Source organism: Elephantulus edwardii, unplaced genomic scaffold (genome assembly GCF_000299155.1).
Source record: "Elephantulus edwardii isolate Elephantulus edwardi_28Jun2011 unplaced genomic scaffold, EleEdw1.0 scaffold00015, whole genome shotgun sequence".
In the NCBI taxonomy this organism is placed as follows: Eukaryota; Metazoa; Chordata; class Mammalia; order Macroscelidea; family Macroscelididae; genus Elephantulus; species Elephantulus edwardii.
Genome location: NW_006399765.1, coordinates 24909414 through 24930280, shown reverse-complemented (window position 1 = coordinate 24930280; position 20867 = coordinate 24909414). Strand labels below are relative to the sequence as shown.

Below are 20867 nucleotides of genomic sequence, written 5' to 3'. Positions count from 1 at the left end.
GATGGGATGTAGATTGGAAGGTGGGCCACTCAGGTCTACCCAGAGGTGCCTCAGAAAAAAGACATGGCAGACTGCTTCCCAAAAACCAGTCCTTGAAGAGTCTGTGGAAGACAGGTCTATTCTAACCCACATACATTTCAAGGTTGGCTTGATGACAGCTGATAAAGTTCATCAGTTCTCCCTTCGATGTCCTTTATATTAAAAGAGAACCTTTTCTCCCCTGTGTAAATTAATTCAGGATTGTATGTCCTGTATATCCTGTTTTTATGTCTTTTTTTTAAGCCCACTACCATTAAATTAGGGATCTTGTGGTAAGACATTGCACTGCAATCCTGAAGGCACACGGTTCGAATCACCACCTGCTCCCCAGGAGAAGGGTGGGCAGTCTCCTCTGGTGTAAATAACTGCTTCTAAAAACCCACGAGAGGGTCATCTCGCAATAACAACTGCCAGGTCAGCTCTGACTCACGACAGCCGTCCATGGTTGCTGAGGTTTTGTAGCTTCATGAGCGCAAACTGGTCGCTGAAGTTTTGTAGCTTCATGAGCGCAAACTGCCGTGGTTTGTTGGTTTGGGGTTTTTTTACCCCCAAGAGCACTTGATGGATTCATGGATTTGAACTACTGACCGTTAAGTTCGCAGCCCGCAGTGTAACACACCACCAGGGCTCCTCACCGTGCCTTTCGTTTTCTTTGATCTATTTCCTCAGCTCTTGTCCTTTGTGACCTTGACATCACTTAAATGCTCTCATAGTATGTGAAGTACAGGAGTTAGGATTGTCTGGTGTGTCCTCAGAAGTGATGATGCACTTTGGGCAGAAACCATCGGCATGATGCTGGATCTCTTGGACCATTATATCAGGAAGCACTTGACCTCTCCTTGCCCCATTTCTGTGCTATTCATGTGGTCACATGTCAGAGGTGTTTCCCGCCAGGCTGCTTCTCTCGACAATTTGTTTGAATTCCTGAGCCCCTGAGGTCATCATAGAACCTGTACTCCAGAATATCCCCTCAGGTCTTCATAAAAGCAGACCATAGGGGGTGGGGGGAGAAAAGTGCAACAATGAATGAATGGAATTCCAGAATCTCTGTAGATGTTCATTCAAATTAATAGTAATAATAAAAAATTTTTTTTAAATTAAAAAAAAAAAAGCAGACCATCATTTCCTTAGCTTATGGAGAAAAGCCTGCCTTGAGCACTGACGGTTTTTTTGGTTTTTTTATAACCAATCCTTTTTATTATTATTAATTTTAATGAAAGTTTACAGAGACTTTGGATTTTCATTCATTCACTATTGCGCTTTTCTCCCTGCCCAGCCTCCCCTCCAGTTCACTCTTCTCTTTGAAAAGTAAAAGGAAAATTCTCTCATTGTTATACAATCCCACACCCTAAGTCCGCTCCTCTGCAGCCTTCGTTTTGAAAAGTAAGAAAAATTCTTTCATTGTTATACAATCCCTTCCCCCAAGTCCACTCCACTGTGCAGCCTTCATTCTGGACTCCTGTCATGACAATAATACCTAATCATATATCCCTTTTCAACAGTTCTCTCCACACTGAGGTCATTTAAGATTTGTCTGTGTGGGGTCAGTTTGACATTAGCAACTCAAAAGGTTAGACAGCAACTTTAGAGGCCAGTGAGTTTATGTTAACAGAGGAGGAATGACTCCACAAAGGGGAGAATGTTGACACAACTCGGACAGCAGCATCAGTGTCACTGAAGGAACATGCAGTACATGTGATGCTCTGTAACCTCAACAGTAACCCTCCCTCCAAAATCACACCTGTCTTTTTAGAATTTATCTTCTGGGGTTTTTTCTTTTATTACTATTATTAATTTTAATAAAAATTTACAGAGACTTTGGACTTCTATTTATTCATTATTGCACTTTTCTCCCTGCCCACCCTTCCCCTCCAGTTCATTCTTCTCTTTGAAAAGTAAAAGAAAAATTCTTTCATTGTTATACAATCAGTCCCTCCCCCCAAGTCCACTCCACTGTGCAGCCTTCTTTCTGGACTCCTGTCATGACAATAATACCTAATCATGTATCCCTTTTAACAGTTCTCTCCCTCATCTGTTTCAATGCAGTATACATTATTGAACCCATCGTTCTCAGCCTCCCCCAACCCCAGTGTCAATCCTGTTTTACAACAGTGGCACCATGAAGTATTTGTCATTTTGTTACTGAGATATTTCACTCAGCATAATGTCCTCCAGGATCATCCATTTTTATAATATTTCATGAGTTTTTCAATGTAGCATAGTATTTCATTATGTGGATACACCAGAACTGCTCTATCCATTCGTTTAATCTTCTGTTTTGTTTGTATTGCTTTGTTTAGGTTGCCAATTCAAGACGGCATATGGCATGAAGGACATGGAGCGACATTTAAAAATTCACACAGGTAAGTCACATGCTTAGCCACTGTGTCCTGAACACCTGCTTTGTGCCGGGGGCTAGGAATCCAGAACAGTCAAGCGTACTGTGGGGTGCAGAAGCTCCATGATTCAAATAAAAACTGACTCAAAACCAGTGCCTTATTTCTACATCTTATTTTGGCAGAAAACATGTTAAGCAATGAAATCTGGTGCTGGGGAGGGTGTAAGTAGACTGCTAACGGGAATGTGAAAATTAATCTGGCACAACTCATGGCAGTGTGAACGGACGTGGTGGTCTCGTTCTGAGAAGATAATCTGATGATGGTCATAAAGGTTCCTATTTGTGTAAGACTGACAAAGAGGAGTAAAGGAGAAGAAGGTACCTTTTCTGCTGCCAGTGGATACAGTGGGTTTGTGTTACTTTGGCAGCTGTGAAAGGAAAACTAATAAGGAAAAATGCACAGTCCCCAAATTGCAACTCAGTTTAACTGTCAGTTCTGATGCAGGGCAAATGACTTTTTAATATTAATGCCTTTTATTAGTAGTATCTTTTGAACACCTAATGTTGAGCACTTGCAAGTGAATATCTGAGCGTCACATCTGAGCATCACATCGGCCAGTTATTTCCTGCAACATTGTATGTAGTGTTTATTGCTAATGATGAGATGGACCAAAAAAATCCCAAATGATCCGAAGTGTATTTCTTTTTTTTAATCTTTTTTATTATTATTATTATTATTTGTGCATGTACCGTCAAATCAGATCTGACTGGTACAAGAGGAAATTGTCCCTCCTTCTCCGGCAGAGCATCTGGTGGATTTGGACCGTGTACCTCTGGGATTGCAGTACCGAAGTGTGTTTCTAATACATCTTAAGTCTTTCATTGTAACTCGAGTATTTGTAAATCAGGGACTGCTTGAGCTTCTAAAAGGGGAGGGGAGGTTTGTTGTTGTTGTTAGGTGCCATCAGATGAGACTGTGACTCACACTGACCCTATGGACAACAGAGCTGAACCTGGCGCTGCCATGCACCAGTGCCACCCTCTGTATCATACCCAAGCCCACTGTTAGATTCATTCTGTCCGTTCAGCTCACTGAGGGTCTTCCTCTCTTCCTTTGATCCTCCATCATTCTTTTCCAAGGATTGATTCCTCCTCACAACATCCCCAGAGTGAGTAAGACGGAGTTTCACCGTCCTTCCTTCTAAGGAGCTCTCTGTTTGATTCAAAGAAACCTTAAAGGGAGAAGGAGGAGAGGGACGCATGGTTGCTAGAGGGGCACTGTGAGTTTCTGTAATGGAAATGGAAACATTTGGAAATGGAAAATAGTGATGGTTGCATCGCGTGATGGACATAATGGCACTGAGGTTTAGGTAACAAGCCCTGATGGCTGAAGACCTCGACTGTTAACCAGAAGGTCAGGGGTTCAAGCCCATCAGCTGCTCTGTGAGAGCAGGATGAAGCTGTTTGGGTCTGGAGAGATCACAGGTTCTGAAACCCTGTGGATGGTTCTGCTTTGTGCCCCGTTTGCCGAGTCAGAATCCACTCCATAGCAGTGGGTGGAGAATTGATCTTTTTTTATTGTTATTGTTCAAATGGCAAATGTTTTATATGGCTTTTTTTTTTCTAAATAAAAAGGAAAGAAAAAGACCATTCTATAGAAAAATGGCCAAATCTGGTGATTTCCCCTTTCTTTTGTATATGGTTTTTATGTTTCCTAGATTTCCTGCCAGAGGAGAAATTGCTTTTAGACTACTTCTGAACAAAGTCTGAGAGGGTCATAATTTTAAAATTCTGTGTGTTAGGTGAGACCCCCTTGAAATTTGGCTTCATTGACTGCCCAGAGTCCATTCCCCCATCTGGAAGATGAACTAGTCAGCAGTTATTTCTCCACGCCTTTAACCACAGACAGTATTGCCTGCCTGCTTTAGACCACCTCCCCACCCCCACTTCTCATCAGCCTCACAGCTTCATGTCACTCCGAATAATTACCATTATCTAAATTAGATGTCAAAGATTGTTAAGGATTTTCAATAGCACAGTGAACTTATGCAGTCATATGCCAACATTTTGATCAACCTATGATAAAGTATCACCAGAAAAGCTGTTGTTAAAAAAAGAAAAGCCGTTGTAAGGTGCTTATGGGTCAAGTACAATTCATGTTGTTGTTGTTGTTGTTGTTATGTGCCGTCGAGTCGTTTGCGACTCATAGCGACCCTATGTACAGCAGCCCTAAATCCTGCTCTATCCTGTGCCAATCGCATTGCCTCTGACACACCCATCCCGATTACCCCAGTCACTGAACCAATCCACCTCATAGAGGGCCTTCCCCTCCTGCGCCGTCCCTCCACCCTATCAAGCATGATGTCCCTCTCCAAGGACCTGTCTGTCTTTACAACATGTCCAAAGTATGTCAGACAAAGCCCCAGAATCCTTGCCTCCAAGGAGTAGCCTGGTTTAACCCTCTCTAGGATGAATCTGTTTGTTTTCTTGGCAGTCCATGGAACATTCAGTACTCTTCTCCAGCACCACAGCTCAAAGGTGTCAATTCTCCTTCTATCCTTCCTAGTCATTGTCCAACTCTCTGATGCATAGCAAGTGATTGCAAAGACCATGGCCTGTATCAGGCGCACCTTAGTCTCCAGAGAGACACTGTTGCTCTTGAGTACTTTAGAGAGGTCCCTAACTGCAGACTTTCCCATCGCAATACATTTTTATTTCCTGGCTGCTGGTGCCAAGAGTGTTGACCGTGGAGCCGAGCAAACTGAAGCTGTGAACACTCTCAATCTCTTCGCCCTCTGTCCCTATAAACAGACAGCCTGAACCCTGCTGTATCCCGTGCCGTCATCATCATCTCTGACACGCTCGGACCCATTATTGAAATCACAGTGTCAACCCATCTTATGAGGGGTCTTCTCCTTTGCTGACCATCCATCTTTCCGAGGAATGTCCTCACCTAGCTGCACCTCCAAATTATGAAAGAGAAGACTTTGTCACCCATGCCTCCAACCAGCACTCTTCTTGGCTGTACCTTTTCCAAATCTGTTTTTCTCTTTCGGCAGTCCATGGGATGTTCAGTACTCTTCTCCAGCACCAGAACTCAAAAGCATCAATTCTTCCTGTTATTCTATTCATTGTCCAGCTCTCAGACGCATAGCAGATGTTTGAGACAGCTGAGGCCTTAATCAGATGCACCATAGTCTTCAAACTGACATGCATGCTTGTCAGAAAGAGTACAGCGCTCGAATTGTCAAGGGTGGCTGGACAGGCGGATCAGTATAAACGCGGGCAGCAGTCTCAGGTCTGTGTCTGCGGAAAACATCTTCTTCACACACTTACGAGCTTTTGCATGAATTTCAAAACTGAGCTGGTGTTCACGTGACTGAAACCTCTTTAGGTTGGAGAGCTGAGGGATGAGGGGTGTTAGTTCCAGAAGGGGAGGTGTGCGTGCGTAATGAGTCTCCCACAGCCACCGGGCTCTTTGGTGGCAGGGCCAGCAGAGGGCAGTGCTGCCCCAACACTCATTGCATACCTGCCCTGGTTTACAGGTACGCAGTGTGTGGACTCCCAGAGCTATGTAGCAGCTGGCAATGCAGAGAAATGATCCTTCTTAAATTTTAAACCCTGACCGCTCACCTCTTCAATAATCAAATTCCTTTAAAGAAACTTCTAGATAGAGTCTTAAATCTCAGATGAAAGTGATCACATTTGGCTGAAGAGAGATTTCAGCACTTGACTAAAATGATCTGATCTGCAGCTCACCTTCTTCTAACCTCATGCCCTGAGAGTCCCCAGCCTTGACAATCTAGGGTGTATTTTGCCAACTATTGCACCTGCCTATAGAGAGCCTAGGAACCCAATGATAAAGTATGTTACGTGTTGAACTGGCCAAAAGGTTAGTGGTTTGAAGCCCAGCGCCTCTGAAGGAGAAAGAGGAAGCGGTGTTCTCTTGGAAGAGTCCACAGCCTCAGAGATCCAAAGGAATGTCCCCGTGAGTTGAAATCGGCTCACCAGCAGTGGGATAACCGGGCCTGGTGGTGTAGTGCATTGCGTGTTGGGCTACAAGGGAAAAGGGGGCAGAGCAACTCCACCAGCCACTCGGAGGGAAAGAGATTACGAGTTAAAACCTCAGAAACCGCTCTTGCCACATTAGCTGTGAGAATGAAGTCCATTCTCAGCAACCAGACTGCTGTCGACAATCCAGAGAATGTCTACTCTGAAGGGCCGCACAGTTACCGTGAAAGGCCAGCGGGAAACCTCGTGGAGGGACTTCAGTTACATCAATGGGGAGCTCAGTCTCCTCGGAAAGAAAATGAAGAGGCTTCCTGTTGACAAATGGTGGGGAAACAGGAAGGAATTGGCAACCGTTCGCACCATCTGTAGCCACGTACAGAACATGATCAAGGGGGTTACACGAGGCTTTCGTTACAAGATGAGGTCTGTGTGTGCTCAATTCCCCATCAACGTTGTGATTCCAGAGAGTGGACCTCTGGTTGAAATTCCAAACTTGATGGGTGAAAAATACATTCAGAAAGTTTGAATGAGACCAGATGTTGCTTTTTCAGTATCTCAAGCCCAGAAAGATGAGTTAATTCTTAAAGGAAACAACATTGAGCTTATAACAAATTCAGCTGCTTTGATTCAGCAAGTTACAACAATTAAAAACAAGGATATCTGAAAATTTTTGGATGATATCTGTGTCTCCGAAAAAGGAACTGCCCAGGCTGGTGAGTAATAGCTAGGATTTTTCCAGCTACAGAAATGAGGCCGGACAAGTCCTGTGCATCTGATTTCAAAATGCATCTGACTCTTGTAATAAAATTCTATTAATCTGAAAAAAAAAGCCCACAAACAAACCTCAGAAACCCAGTGAACGGCCATCTGGAGGCAGAACAGACGCTTAGTCAGTGGGTTTCTTTTTCTGTTTCCCTGGGCCTGAAAATGCATTTTCTTTTTTTCTTCATTTATTAAATTAATACTATTTGCATTGTCAAGGAGCCTTAATGGTCAAGCAGTCATCTGCTGACAGAGAAGTTGGTGGTTCAATGTCACCATAGGAACAAAGACCTAGCAGTCTGCGCCTGTGAAGTTTACAGCCTAGGAAACTCTGCGTATGGTTTCTTTACCATCTACCCAAAGGCTGGCGGTTCAAATCTACCAACTACCCTCCAGAAGAAAAATGGGCAGACTCCTCCCCTGCACCGTAGGGCCTCTGAAAAGGCTGGTGGCCTCGGAGGTAAGAAGTTGCACTGCCAGCACAAAGACGAGTGGTCAGAACCCACGAGTACAGGAAGTACATGATGAGCAGACCCCTTCTGTGCAGCTGAAAGCCTCTGAAAACCTGCTGACACGTCCCCAGTGGGTGGATTCCTCCCCAACAGCATTGAGTCAGTGGGGATTTTCTGTGAGTTCAATTGGATACCTCTCTACACCATCAGGTACCTGTCTGCTTCATTCTTTTAAGTGGCCGAGATAGTCAATCTTTCATCCTTACAGTAAAATGCTGGCGTGTTATGAACATTTGAGGACGTAAAAAAAAAATGACTAAAATGATTTCATTTCTAAGAAGGAAGGCAGTCAACGAAGAGGCAGGTGGCATTGTGTTTGGAGGGAAAGACAGTCCTGAATGCGCTCATGGCTGTTAGCATTAACTAAAACAACTCAAAGTCACAGTGCCTCCCAGAAAGTAAGTGTGTGTGTTGATGTTAGAACAAGCGGTGGGGGGACTGGTTTCAGGGATTTTTTTGCTTTTTAATTTGTATTGTTTTTTTATGTGTGTACTGTCAAATCAGATCTGACTGGTACAGGAGGAGAGTGCCCCTCCTTCTCCAACAGAGCATCTGGTGGATTCGAAGCATGTACCTCTGGGATTGCAGAGCAGCTTTTTGCCACTAGGCCACCAGAGCTCCCTAGAACAAAGTTTTATGTTGTATGAAAACCACATGTACAAAATCAAATTGAAAAAATAGATATTAAATAATTAGCAGTTTGTGGGTGGCCAGTTGGCAGATGTTTTAATGGAGATGACGGGAGCTGCTGTAAGAGTAAAGCCCAGCATGGGTTCAGAGCGGGTGGGAGGGCCTTCCCGTCCTCAGAGCTGTGCAGGGGGAGCAGCCGAGAGCTGTGCAGGGGAGCAGCTGTTCACAGCCCGTCGGGCCTTTTCTGTATCACACTGCTGTGCGTTAGGTTCTAGTCGATGACGTTACTCCACCTCCTGCAAGTGTCTTTGCCTACCTGCGGTTCACCCTCCTGTCCTGTTGTAAATTCACAAACAGAAGAAAAGAGAAAAAGAAAAGCAAAAGGAAGACAATTGCTTTTTATAGAGTTATTGATTGCCTTGAGTCAAACACAACTCCTAGTGACCCTCTGAACAAAAGGCCTGAAGCCCCTCTACAAACTATCGACATTTATCAAAGTTCATAGAGTGTCCAGAGGCATGTTGTTTAGGAAGAGAGTGGCAAACCTTTTTTTCCACTACCATTCAGTGACAAGAACTTGGTCACAGATGCACACCCAGCTAGGGGGCCACCTGAGAAAGGTGGTCGAAGCTGGTCAGCCACAGGTGGTGGTGGGCCGTGCTGTCTAATTGATTCTGATTCAGAGCAAATTCATAGGTAGACTAGAACTCTCCCCTAAAGGTTTTCTGTTTGGGGTTGGTTTTTTCGTTTTGTCTTGTTGGGCTTGGGTTTTGTTCGGTTTTTTTTTTTTTTCTTCATCTCATTTATATTGTGATTTGAGTAAAAGGTTAAGAGCCAATTAGTTTTCCAATCAGCAGTTCATTACACATTTTCTTTCATGACATTGGCTACAGTCCCCATGATAGCGTGCTTCTCTCTTCCTTTCTTTTTCCCCCCCTCTTCCTTTCTATGTTTCCCATTTCCACTCGGCCTTTTCCTGTCCTTCCTGAATTCTGAGCTTTAGCCCTGGGCAAATGCTGCCCCTTTGGGATTTCTCAGTGGCTGTAATCTTTATGCCAAGTCTTTCCTGCAGAGAGACACCCTGGGTGAGTTTGAACTGCCAACCTCCTGCTTAGCAGTTGAGTTCTCCGTGGTTTCCACCACCAGAGTTTATTTGATCAGCCAGGAGATCTGCTGAAGCTCCTCTAAGTGCCTGGGGCTCTGCTGTGGGAAGGTAGAAGGAGACTGAGGGCCGGGGGACAGTGAGCACTTGATTTTCTTAGCTGCACTGTAACATTTTCTTGTAGCTACCTTCTAGTTTTTTAAAACAAAACTTAACAGTGGCCTTTATTAGTTATTTTTGCATGTTCATCTCTCGGAATCTACAGACTTGCTTTTTGCTTTCATCTGGATTGTGCAAATTCACATAAGCAGCAGGAAGGGTTTTGGTTGAGTAGACTGTTGTCTTCCAAAATGTGATGGCCTCGGGCATCTTTAGTTTTCACTTCATGTGTTGACCAGGTTCACATGAACACCCCTTATAGTCAGATGTCAGATCTTCATGGCAAATAATCCCCTGGGGTGGATTGGAGTATTTGCAGTGGACGATATCATGCCCACATCAAAGAAATGGAAGATCGTGACTCTTGCTGGATCCTTGTTTCAAAACCAATACTATAATTATATGGCAACTGTGTATTTTTTTAGAGAAGCATCCTTCACCTCCAGAGGAATGTTAACACCCCTTCAACCTTTGCATTTGGACGTACTGGTGCTGATGGGACCAGTGCTGTGTTATATCTTTAAATAATAGGCAATTCACGGTCACAGTAGGAAAAAATGAGACAATAACAATTAGCAAAATAGAGAAAGAGATTTCTCCCAAGAAGGGATCAGCAGCAGGCTCGGGGTCTCTTTTCTTTTGTTTGATTTTCTGTTTTCTCAATCTTGAGGCTTGCCTTTTTTCATAATAGGTGGGAAGGGATGCCCCTTTCTCTCTGAACCCGGCTTCCTGATACTCTCTGTGTGTTTGAAGGAGATAAGCCCCATAAGTGTGAAGTCTGCGGCAAGTGCTTCAGCCGGAAGGACAAACTGAAGACGCACATGCGGTGCCACACTGGCGTCAAGCCCTACAAGTGTAAGACGTGCGAGTACGCGGCCGCCGACTCCAGCAGCCTTAACAAGCATCTGAGGATCCACTCAGACGAGCGGCCCTTCAAGTGTCAGATCTGCCCCTACGCCAGCCGCAACTCCAGCCAGCTCACTGTCCACCTCCGCTCCCACACGGGTAAGCCCGCCGAGAGGCCCCTCAGGGCCCCCATGTCCTGTTGTGTGACTTGTGCGGTGCCTCACACCCCAGGACGGTCCCCGTGTGTGAACGTGCACCCCGCTGTGTTCACATCCCTTGTTTGCAGTTCGCTTTTCCTCAGCCCAGAATAACTTTTGTGGGTAAAACAGGGAAAAGGTTAAATTTAGTTCTTTTTATATATACATATACGTATACATATATATGTATATATGTATGATGTGTGTGTGTATACATATATAAATTTTTACATAGCTCTTTGTATCCATTTATAATTTGTTCACTAGTTTGTAGAGAAGGCATACTAAATGAAACTGACATATATACAGTGCATCTGTGTTGATATGTGGGCAAGGTATTTCAGTCATTTAAATGCACCCTAATTAGTCTGGTGGGACAGCTTGACTGGAAATGGCACACGCAGTCAGAAGTGGAGGTAATGCAGCATTTCTCTTTGGTGAGGGTATTGGCACAGCGAAGCCATAGAGACTTCGTGGTTCATGGTGCTGTCTGCCCACATGCTGAAGACAGCGGGGTTTGGCTAAACGAGAGTGTTGACCTTGGCTGGGCTTAGTCACAGGTGGTGGGCCGTCCTGGATGGCTGCTGATTGGACTGGGGTAATCTGTCTCACCCCTGCATGGCCCTCATCCTTCCCCCAGGGCCAGTGTCCACGCCCCCACCTGTCCGTCTCATGAGGATGGACAGACACAAGCCTGTCTCACGCCTTGGCCCACATTCGGTCTGACAGCTTGCCAATGGCTAAAGCAAGCTGCCTGGGGGCACCTCGTGGGTTGTAGCTCACCCACCATGGTAGGCAGCCACAGAGCTACGTGGCAGGAGCCCAGGATACAGAGGGGTGACGAACTGGGCCCGTGTCTACAGAGGACCACAGTCTCCCATCATGCTCACTGCCATCCCCATCTCTCTCACATGCAAGTGCACTCTCTCCCTGCCTCCCATGCCCCCACAGGACTCCGTAGGGCCGATGAACCAGTCTCTTGGGACTTCTGTCAGCGTGGGATATGGCTTCTCTTGTTCTAAAGGCCTTTGCCGTGAAAGGGCAGGTTGCCTGCCCGCATTCCCATCATGCATTGGTCAAATGGGCAGGATCAGGCTGACCAGCCGGCCATTCAGAAGGGTGCAGCAGGGAGGCACTGGGCAATAGCTGGTTGACAACATTTCTGAAATCCCTCTGGGGACAGGCAGTGTTCCCTGTTTAGATCCTGAATTGAATCCCTGACTTTATTCCAGCATCCTTCCCATCACCCTCCTTTGCTGGTTCTGAAGAGGATCAGAAAATGTGTCATTTGAGAAACGTTCTCCGCCTGCTTGCTGCCTACAGAAAGCTTGAGCTCTCTGTAAAGTTTTAAGTGTTTAGTATACCAACAGTGTTTCCAGTAAAACAAAACAAACCATACCTCATTCTGATTCCTGACCCTCCATTGTGTTTCCAAGGCTGTGGATCACATGGGAAGAGATGCCTGTCTTTCTCTCCAGAGCAGCTGGTGGACTTGAACCAGTAGAGAGGTGCTTGCGGCCTTTGGGCTTGCATCACAACTCGTTACAGACTACACCACTAGAATTCCCTATTTTTGCCAGTACCGCTGTCTTTAAAACTCTTACATTTCCTATGTGCCCTTCTCCCAAAATCCATGTCTTCAGTTCTGTTAAGGACTTGCCACCCTGGCTCAGCTCAGTGACCATCACTTCCAGCCTGGCCATCTTCTCTGGGTCAGTCCCTCCACATCCCTAGGAATCCAGTCGTGCCGCTCTGAGAAGTTACTGGGCACCAACTTCATTCTTTCAGAAGCTTCAACAGAACATCTTGTATTTAGATCTCTCGAGTTTTTTTCACACTAGCATCCGTTCCCTGGATAGGATCTCCAGGCTTTATCTTCCTGAGAGAATCTTTTTCTAGATGGAGAGACTAGACAGGACAAAGTCTTCCAGCCCAGCCAGTCTTGGGCTTTTCTATTTTCCCTCTAAGTTCTGCTGAGAGAATGGCTGATGTATTTTTGAGCTTGTCCCTTCCTGATCGCATGTTAACATATGCAGTTAGAAGACAGTGGGATAGTTCTCTTTGGCAAACTCCTAAGTCCATAAGGTACGTTTACTGTCCTCTTAAGTCCACGGTTTTGCCAGGTGTTTTGTCATTAAAGAGTGTGACTTCCCATTTTTTCCGGTCTTTATCTGTGATTCAGTCCTAAAGCAGATGCAGAGTATTTTGCGTTTCTATTGCAGAAAAAGAAAAAAAACCCAAAAAGTTGCCAATTAGTTGATTCTGACATGACAACCCCAGTGCGTCAGAGTAGAACCGTACCCTGTAGAATTTGTTGTTATTGTTGTGTACCGTCGGATCAGATCTGACAGGCACAGGAAGAGATACTTCTCCTTCTCCAGCAGAGCATCTAGTAGATTTGAACTGCCCACCTTCGGGATTTCAGTGCAGTTTCTTGCCACTAAGCCACCAGAGCTCCCTAGAATTTTAGTACCTGCGTTTTCAGAGCTAGATCGCAGACCTTTCCTCTGCAGCATCCAGAGATGGGTTTGCGTCGTTGACCTCTTGATTCGTGGCAGGCTGTGGAGCTGTTTGTACCACCGAAGGATGTCTGGGTATGACACTGCACTGTTTTGAAGTACCAGCATCTGTGTGAGTTATCATCACAATAATACACTGTAACAAAACAGACACACAGCCTCGAGGACAGGCAGTAAGCACGTTTTTGTTCGTGTGCTAGGGGTCAGCTGAGTATTGGTTAGGCAACTCTGGTCCTCAGTCCTGGGGAAGTTTTGTATCTGGGATCTGCTGGCTGTGGGTTGGCTGTCCACTGGCCTCGGCTGGCCTGGTCCAGCTCTGCTCCATGTGTCTCTCACCCTCCTGTGGGAACCAGTGGACTAGGCCAAGTTCACCCGACCTCTTCGCTTTCGTGGATGGGGAAGCCAACAAGCCCTTATGTGCAAGCCAGGTTGTGTCATGTTGGGAGGGCACATGAAATTTATATGACAGAGGCCAGGTCACACAAGGGGCTCAGGAGGAAGTTTGGGGCCATTTTCTTAATCGACTACATCAAGTTAAATCACTGGCATAATTGTACCCAGTGGATCCTCTTTGGAAGAAACACTGGGGCCAGTTAGCTAGGGAGTTGTGCTGAGAACCCAAAGTCAAGAGGTTTGAATCTATCAGCTGCTCCTTGTGACAACGATGCACCGTCTCCTACCATGTGATTTACAGCCTCTAAAAACTTCTAGAGGGTCACCTGTGAGTCCGTTCTAACCTATAGCACGCAGTGAGAGAAGGTGACTCTTTTGGAAATCTTCCCCAGCCTCAGTCTGAGTTGGAACCAGCTCCTAGCTGACTCCTCCAGCTGATTTCCAAGGCGGTCAGTTACCCATCGTTCTCACTGGGAACAGCCGGTGGATTAGAGGAGAGATGATCTTTGGGTTGGCAGAACAATTGCCTACAGACTGTCCCGCCAGAGCTCTTTTGGATGCACTGAAGAGGAATTTATGAAAGTTGTTCCGCATCGTCTTGTAAGGATGAACTTAACCATTAATAGCATCTTTCAGTGGATTCAGAACAGTGTATTTCCTAGAAATTCCAGTGTGTCTCTTACCTGCATTCTCTCTGTGAACTGATTGTTTCCCTTTCATAACTCTTTGACCTTTGACATGAATGATTTTGGTTTTATCCTTGCAATGATTGGATCAGCTACAGTGTGATTTCTCTTGGTTACAGCCTAAACTCAGGAAAGATTTTTCCAGCTCAAATATTGTTTAGTCACGTATTCATTAGGCAAACATTCACTCTGCACTATGTACCAGACATTGTGGGGAGCAGGTAGTGGACACAGTCATTGGTCTTGAGGAGTTTAGAGCCCAGAGAACTGTTTACTCACCTGTGGGCCTCATTTGAGAACTAAATCTCTAGTTAAAGAAAAGAAGAGAAGAGATTTAAACCCTTTGTGTTCATTCCGAGAGGTGTTGTTAAATTCTGCTACTGAACTGTGAAATTGGGTTACCTGACGAGTCTGCTGTTTACATCTGCTAGTTGTTGAAGAAAGAAAAAGCCCATTCCTATTCCTCGGGCAGGAGTGTATCTGAGTGACTTACTAGAACATTCTGAAGCAGAGCTGCTTACCCTGGGTTCATATATACATTCTTCTCAAGGGTTGATAATTAGGATGTTGTTGTTGATAGCTTTTGAGTTGAGCATGACTCATAGCGACCCTATGAACAAAAGGCTTGAAGCCCCTGGACAGCTATTGACATTTATCAAAGTTCACAGGGTTTCCACAGGCATGTTATTTAGGATGCGGATACCACTCCTGCTTCCGAGATTGATGTATACAGTTCAATATATACAGTTCTCCTAATTAAAAACAAACAAAAATCAATTAAGGCCCAATATGGTTTGATTTGGGGTGATAGCCCTCTAAAACAGTCCTTGATGCGGGAATATCAGGGGTTTACATCCTCCCTCTCTGCCCTCCAGGTACATGCTTTCTCTTGCTTCGATCACACATGTCTAAAGTCTGGCATCTCATCTGATTTCTTGGTGGTTGGCAACCCCAGTTCTGGTAGGAGAAAGAGTCTTATACTTCTAGGAAACTCACAGCAAAGCGCCACCCAGGTTGACTCCACTCCCCAGCCATGGCGCCAGTGACCGTTCCCTGCCCACAAGCTCAGATTTCAGAATTTTTTTCTTTCTTTTTATGCTTCTCTTTTATTATTATTATTATTATTATTATTATTATTATTATTATTTTTACATGGGTTTAAACTAGAAGTTTTATTTTGCCTAGTAATCCTTTAGGCATGTTTTTAGGAAGGGCCAGTCCTTGGAAGAGGACCTGGTGCTTGAAAGGAAAGTGGAAGGTCAGAAAAGGAGGGGAAGACCCTCAGTAAGATGGACTGACTCAGTGACGCTTCACGGTGGGCCTGAGTGTGTCAGAGATGACGAAGCTGGCACGGCGTAGGGCAGGGTTCACATCCATTGTTCGCAGGATTGCTACCATAGTAAAAGGCCAGGTTGCCTTGAAGAGATTGTTGATGGGATTGTAAGACCCCCAGATGTTGGAAAGAGTGGGGAGCCTCCCCCAGAGTCCACAGAAAGTCCTGCCCCTAAAGCTGACACCCTGAACTTGGACTTCTAGCCTCGTAAGCCATAAGAAAATCAATTTGTTCATTAAAGTCATCTACTTTTTTTAGTGCTATTAAAACAAGCACTAGAGGACTAAGACAGATGGGAACAAAAACTATGTTTCACTATTTTTACTAACCTTGACTGAAATGGTGGGAAAAAAACAGGCCAGTCATCTGATAACCAGCAAAAGGGAGAAGAGATGTTTTCCTCAGACAACACAGTTGCCCCGATAGAGGACACGCCCTTTACGTCCTTCTCTTCTTAGGTATTAGGTGCTCGGTCCCATCATTTAATGTGTTCGTGAAGAAGATATATTTCCACATCACAGTTGTTTTTTTCTTTAAGTCTTTTGATAGCTATTTCCGTTCCGTTGGTTTCTCCAGTATTCCTACTCAATTTTAGTTCATACAATTATAACCTTATTCTGAGTAAGGGCCTGTGGTATTCACTAAGCCTTCCAGTAGGAGGGGGGGGGGCATAAATGAGGTTCACAGTGTTCTGGTACTGGCATCAGCACATTTTTTTTCTGTAAGAAGCCAGACAGTAAATGACTTTAACTTTGCAGACCATACAATGCAGAGCTCTACTCTGCACTAGGACATGAAGGCATCCAGAAACAATCCCTAAATGAATGAATGTCCGTTTGTTTGATTCAAACTTTAATTATAAACACAGGTGGAAGGCCAGGTTTCTCCCATGGGCTCCAGCTTATCCCTCCCTGTTCTACAGTTTAATGTCCACGTTCTTTGTGGTATTATTTAGATGGTTGGTGTTACTGTTCTGTGCCATCCTGTGAGGACCAACTCGTAGCTGATCCTCCAGGGGGTTTTCAGAGACCGTGGATCACACAGGAGGAGAGTGTCCACCTTTTTCCTCCTGCTGAGCAGCTGATAAATTCGAACCGCGTGCCTTTGGGTGGGCAGCGCAACTCCTTACCCACTAGGCCACCAGAGCGCCCTTATTTAGGTCTCCATTTGTAGGAATGTGCTAAATGACAACTTTGCATTTATTAAGCAGTGCAGGTTGTTACAGGCCATATCCCCCAGAAGTTAGAGCAGAATCCCTGCTCCTTTTACAGTTTGTCTAGAAAGATAAACATTGGTGGCTTAGAAATAAGGGCTTGCGCTGCCAGCACAAAGGCATACAGTTCAAATCCACCAGCGGGTCGGAAGAAAGAGGGGCAGTCTCCTCTTGTCCAGGGTACTGGCTCTGTAAGCCCTGGTAGAGGGTCAGCTATGGGTCGGTTCTGACTCGATGGTACACCACGACAGAGCATTAACCTAGCAGTGAAGAGGGCAGGCTGTGTGGTCTAGCCTGGGTTGGGATCCAGGTTCTTCGCTGAACTGGGAACCTTGACTGGGTTTTATGATATTTCTAGGCCTCAGTTTTACATAGGTGACAGTGTCAGCTGTAGTCACAATAGCAGTAACCACCTCGTGGGGACATTAAGCACCTCGTGGGGACACAGCACTAGGTGACACACGTAAGTCAGGCAGACCTGCCTTCGGAGAAGCCACGAAGACCATCAGCCGTCACGTCACTTGCTTCAGCGAGCGACCCTAGCCTGGACAAGGTCAGCAGATCCCTGGCAACTCTCCATGCCTTCGATCGCTTGGACTTGGCATTCACTGAGCGAATGAACTTGGAATCTCATGGTCGTGGTTTCCCTTCCCTTCTTCATCTTTCTGTGACTCTTTTTAAAATGAAGCAACTGGATTTACCAGCATCATGAGGAGAGAAGCAGCTGGCTCTGTGGGGATAAATACATGGGCAATGAACGTGTCTATGAATAAAGATCGGCATGAAGCATAAGCTGGGTGGTTCATTCATTTTAAAAAAATGTATAAATAAAAACACACATTGACAAGCGCAGGACGGAGCAGAGTGACTTGGAAGGGTGACATTGACAATGGAAGATCATAGGAGGACACAGTCATGCCCCTCTGAACGTTCTTAGCTTAGTGACGTGCAAACTCTGTGAACAGTGGTCGGGTTGGTTTGCAGGATTATACTAAGTTAGAGCTCTGGTGGCTTCGTGGTTAAGGAGCTGCGATGCCAACCCAAAGGCGCTTGGTTAGAATCCACCAGTGCTCTGCGGGAGGAAGGGTGGGCAGTGTCCTCCAGCCCCGTTCCCTCTCGGGCGTCCACCGTACAGCCTACGGACTGTTTGTGCAGTAAATCCTGGTTTATTTATAGGAGTGCAATAGCACTTTTCATTCTCCCTGTCTTTGGGGTTACTCTGGTGATAGTTTGCCATTGTGTTTTATAGACTCAACAACCGGCTCGTAGCTGTAAATAACTGGGAAGATGGCCCGTATTCCTCCTTCCGAACAGCTGGTGGATTGGAACCCACTTCCTTTGGGCTGGCGGTGTAACTCCATGCTAGGCCACCAGAGCCCCGTTGGTGGAGGTGACTGTGCAGAACTCCCTTTATTTTCTTTTTCTGCATCTCCCAGGGGCTGAACGTAAAAGGTCTCCATCCACCCGCCTGATATAAGCAGTGTTCTGGTGTGTGCTTCGGGGGGATCGGCTGTCACCTGCCTGTGCTTATCGAAACTCACCTTGTGTTGACAGGGGATGCTCCCTTCCAGTGCTGGCTCTGTAGCGCCAAGTTCAAAATCAGCTCGGACTTGAAAAGGCACATGCGCGTGCACTCAGGGGAGAAGCCTTTCAAGTGCGAGTTCTGCAGCGTCCGCTGCACCATGAAGGGGAACCTCAAGTCGCACATCCGCATCAAGCACAGCGGGAACAGCTTCAAGTGCCCGCACTGCGACTTCGTGGGCGACAGCAAGGCCGCGCTGCGCAAGCACAGCCGCGTGCACCAGGCCGAGCACCCGGAGAAGTGCGCCGAGTGCAGCTACTCCTGCAGCAGCAAGGCCGCGCTGCGCGTGCACGAGCGCGTGCACTGCCCCGAGCGCCCGTTCAAGTGCAACCACTGCAGCTTCGACACCAAGCAGCCCAGCAACCTGAGCAAGCACGTGCGCAAGTTCCACGGGGACGCGGCCCGAGCCGAGGCGGCGGCGCGCAAGGACACAGTGCGCGCGGGTGGCCGGCAGGGTTCGCGGCTGGACGCCAAGAAGACGTTCCACTGCGACATGTGCGACGCGTCCTTCATGCGCGAGGACTCGCTCCGCAGCCACAGGCGGCAGCACAGTGAGTACAGCGAGGTCAAGGGCACAGACGGGGGCGCCCTGCAGCTGCAGCTCAAGCCGCCCGCTGCGCCCTTGACCGTGAGCGCCCTGCAGGTGTCGCTGCAGCCAGCGCCGGCCCCGCCCCAGTTCAACGACAGAGTCAAGATCATCGTGGGCCACCAGGTGCCACAGGCCAATGCCATCGTCCAGGCCGCCACCGCGCTGGTGGCGCAGAGCGCAGACGAGCTTCCGGGCAACGGCCGCCTGCAGATCCTGCGCCAGGTCAGCCTCATCACCCCGCCAGCCTCCGGGGCTCCCAGCGAGGCCGTGCTGCTGACCACCCACGACCAGGCTGAGGGCGCCACGCTGCACCAGACTCTGATCCCCGCCGCAGCCGCTGCCCCCGGGGGTCCCCAGGACGCCTCGGGCCACCAGACGTTCACCACCAGCTCGGGCATCGCCTGCGCGGACTTCGAAGGCCTCAACGCCCTGATCCAGGAGGGGGCGGCCGAGGTGACGGTGGTGAGCGACGGCGGCCAGGGCATCGCAGTGGCCACCACAGCACCCCCCATCTTCTCCTCATCCTCCGCCTCCCAGCAGGAGCTCCCCAAACAGACTTACTCCATCATTCAGGGCGGGGCGCACCCTGCGCTGCTCTGCCCCGCAGACTCCATACCCGACTAGCACTGGAGGAAAAACCCTAAAAACACAAAAAAGGAGTTGGGGGTTAGGGGCAGGAGGCGCAGAGCCAAGAAATTCTCCAAGAGGTGTCCCTCAAATGTCTCAGAAATGTTGTGCCCCCTTATGTCCCCCCAAAATTGTAATTTTGTACTGTTTACTCTAATTTTTGTAATACTGTGAAGTCATCGAGATCACCCCCAAATGTCACCCCCTCAGCATTGCAGAATCTGAAATGGCAGCCTTCTCCCCCGGGAGGGCCCGGAGGAGATGAAATGCAGTGCTGAATGGCCGTGGGCACGTGGGTTTCTTTTTCAGCTCCACCTCCCAGCTCTAATAAAGCTGTCACCATTGCTGTTTTTCCATCTCATTAAATCTTTCTAGTAGATGGCACACCCCTCCTGTCTGAAATAGCCCCCAGCATTTACAGTCTTCAACTCTAGGACATAGATACAGATCTATTGTCATGGTGGACTGTTTCTAAATAATGCTCCGTGGGTTCTTGATCCAAAAGAGAAGAAAAACAGTGCTGGTGAGCGTATTAGAAATGGTTTCCCAATAAATGTGGTGTTTTGGGTTGTTGAGTCTCTTGTAACTCATAGCGACCCTATGTACAACAGCCCTAAACCCTGCTCTATGCCTTGCCAATCTCACTGCCTCCAACACGCCTATCCCCATTACCCCAATGACGGAATTAATCCATCTCATCAAGGGTCTTCCTCTCCTGCGCCATCCCTCCACCATCTCAAGCATGATGTCCTTCTCCAAGGACTGGTCCCTCCTTGCAACATGTCCAAAGTACGTCAGACAAAGCTTCAGAATCCTTGCCTCCAAGGAGCAGCCTGGCTTCACCCTCTCTAGGACAAACTTGTTTGTTCTCTTAGCAGTCCATGGTATATGCAATACTCTTCTCCAGCACCACAGCTCAAAGGCATCAATTCTCCTATCCTCCCTAGTCATTGTCCAGCTCTCTGAAGCATAGCAAGTAATGTCAAAGATCATGCCCTGTATCAGGCACACCTTAGTCTCCAGACTGACATCGTTGCTCCTCGGTACCTTGGAGAGGTTTCTGACAGACTTATCCAATGCAATTTGTCTTTAGGTTTGTGTATGTGATTAAAATGTACAGAATGAGAGTCTACAGGTTCTAGGTGACTTTGAATGGTAGGGAGGGTCATAGATGAAGTTGAATTATAAGTGCCAAGAGAAGATTGTAGTCCCCTCCTAAATCTTAAGGTGCCCTGGTTAATTTAGCACCGTTCTACCTGAACACCCCCCAGTACTCTGCATCTTGACAATTTTAGCCTGTAGGCAGTTCTGATCCATTCAGTGGGGTTA

General features: G+C 46.9%; 1 protein-coding gene across 1 annotated transcript in view; it reads left to right on the top strand.

Annotated features, from left to right (window-relative positions):
* The window catches only part of ZFP64 (ZFP64 zinc finger protein), a 33486-nt gene extending 13951 nt beyond the window's left edge, over window positions 1–19535 (top strand). The window contains exons 2-4 of the mRNA XM_006881646.1: window positions 2340–2402; window positions 10307–10558; window positions 18295–19535. Coding sequence (XP_006881708.1) covers window positions 2366–2402; window positions 10307–10558; window positions 18295–19535 — 1530 coding nt within the window. The 5' untranslated portion in view covers window positions 2340–2365. The remainder of the gene's footprint in view (window positions 1–2339; window positions 2403–10306; window positions 10559–18294) is intronic.
* Window positions 19536–20867: the final 1332 nt, after the last annotated feature.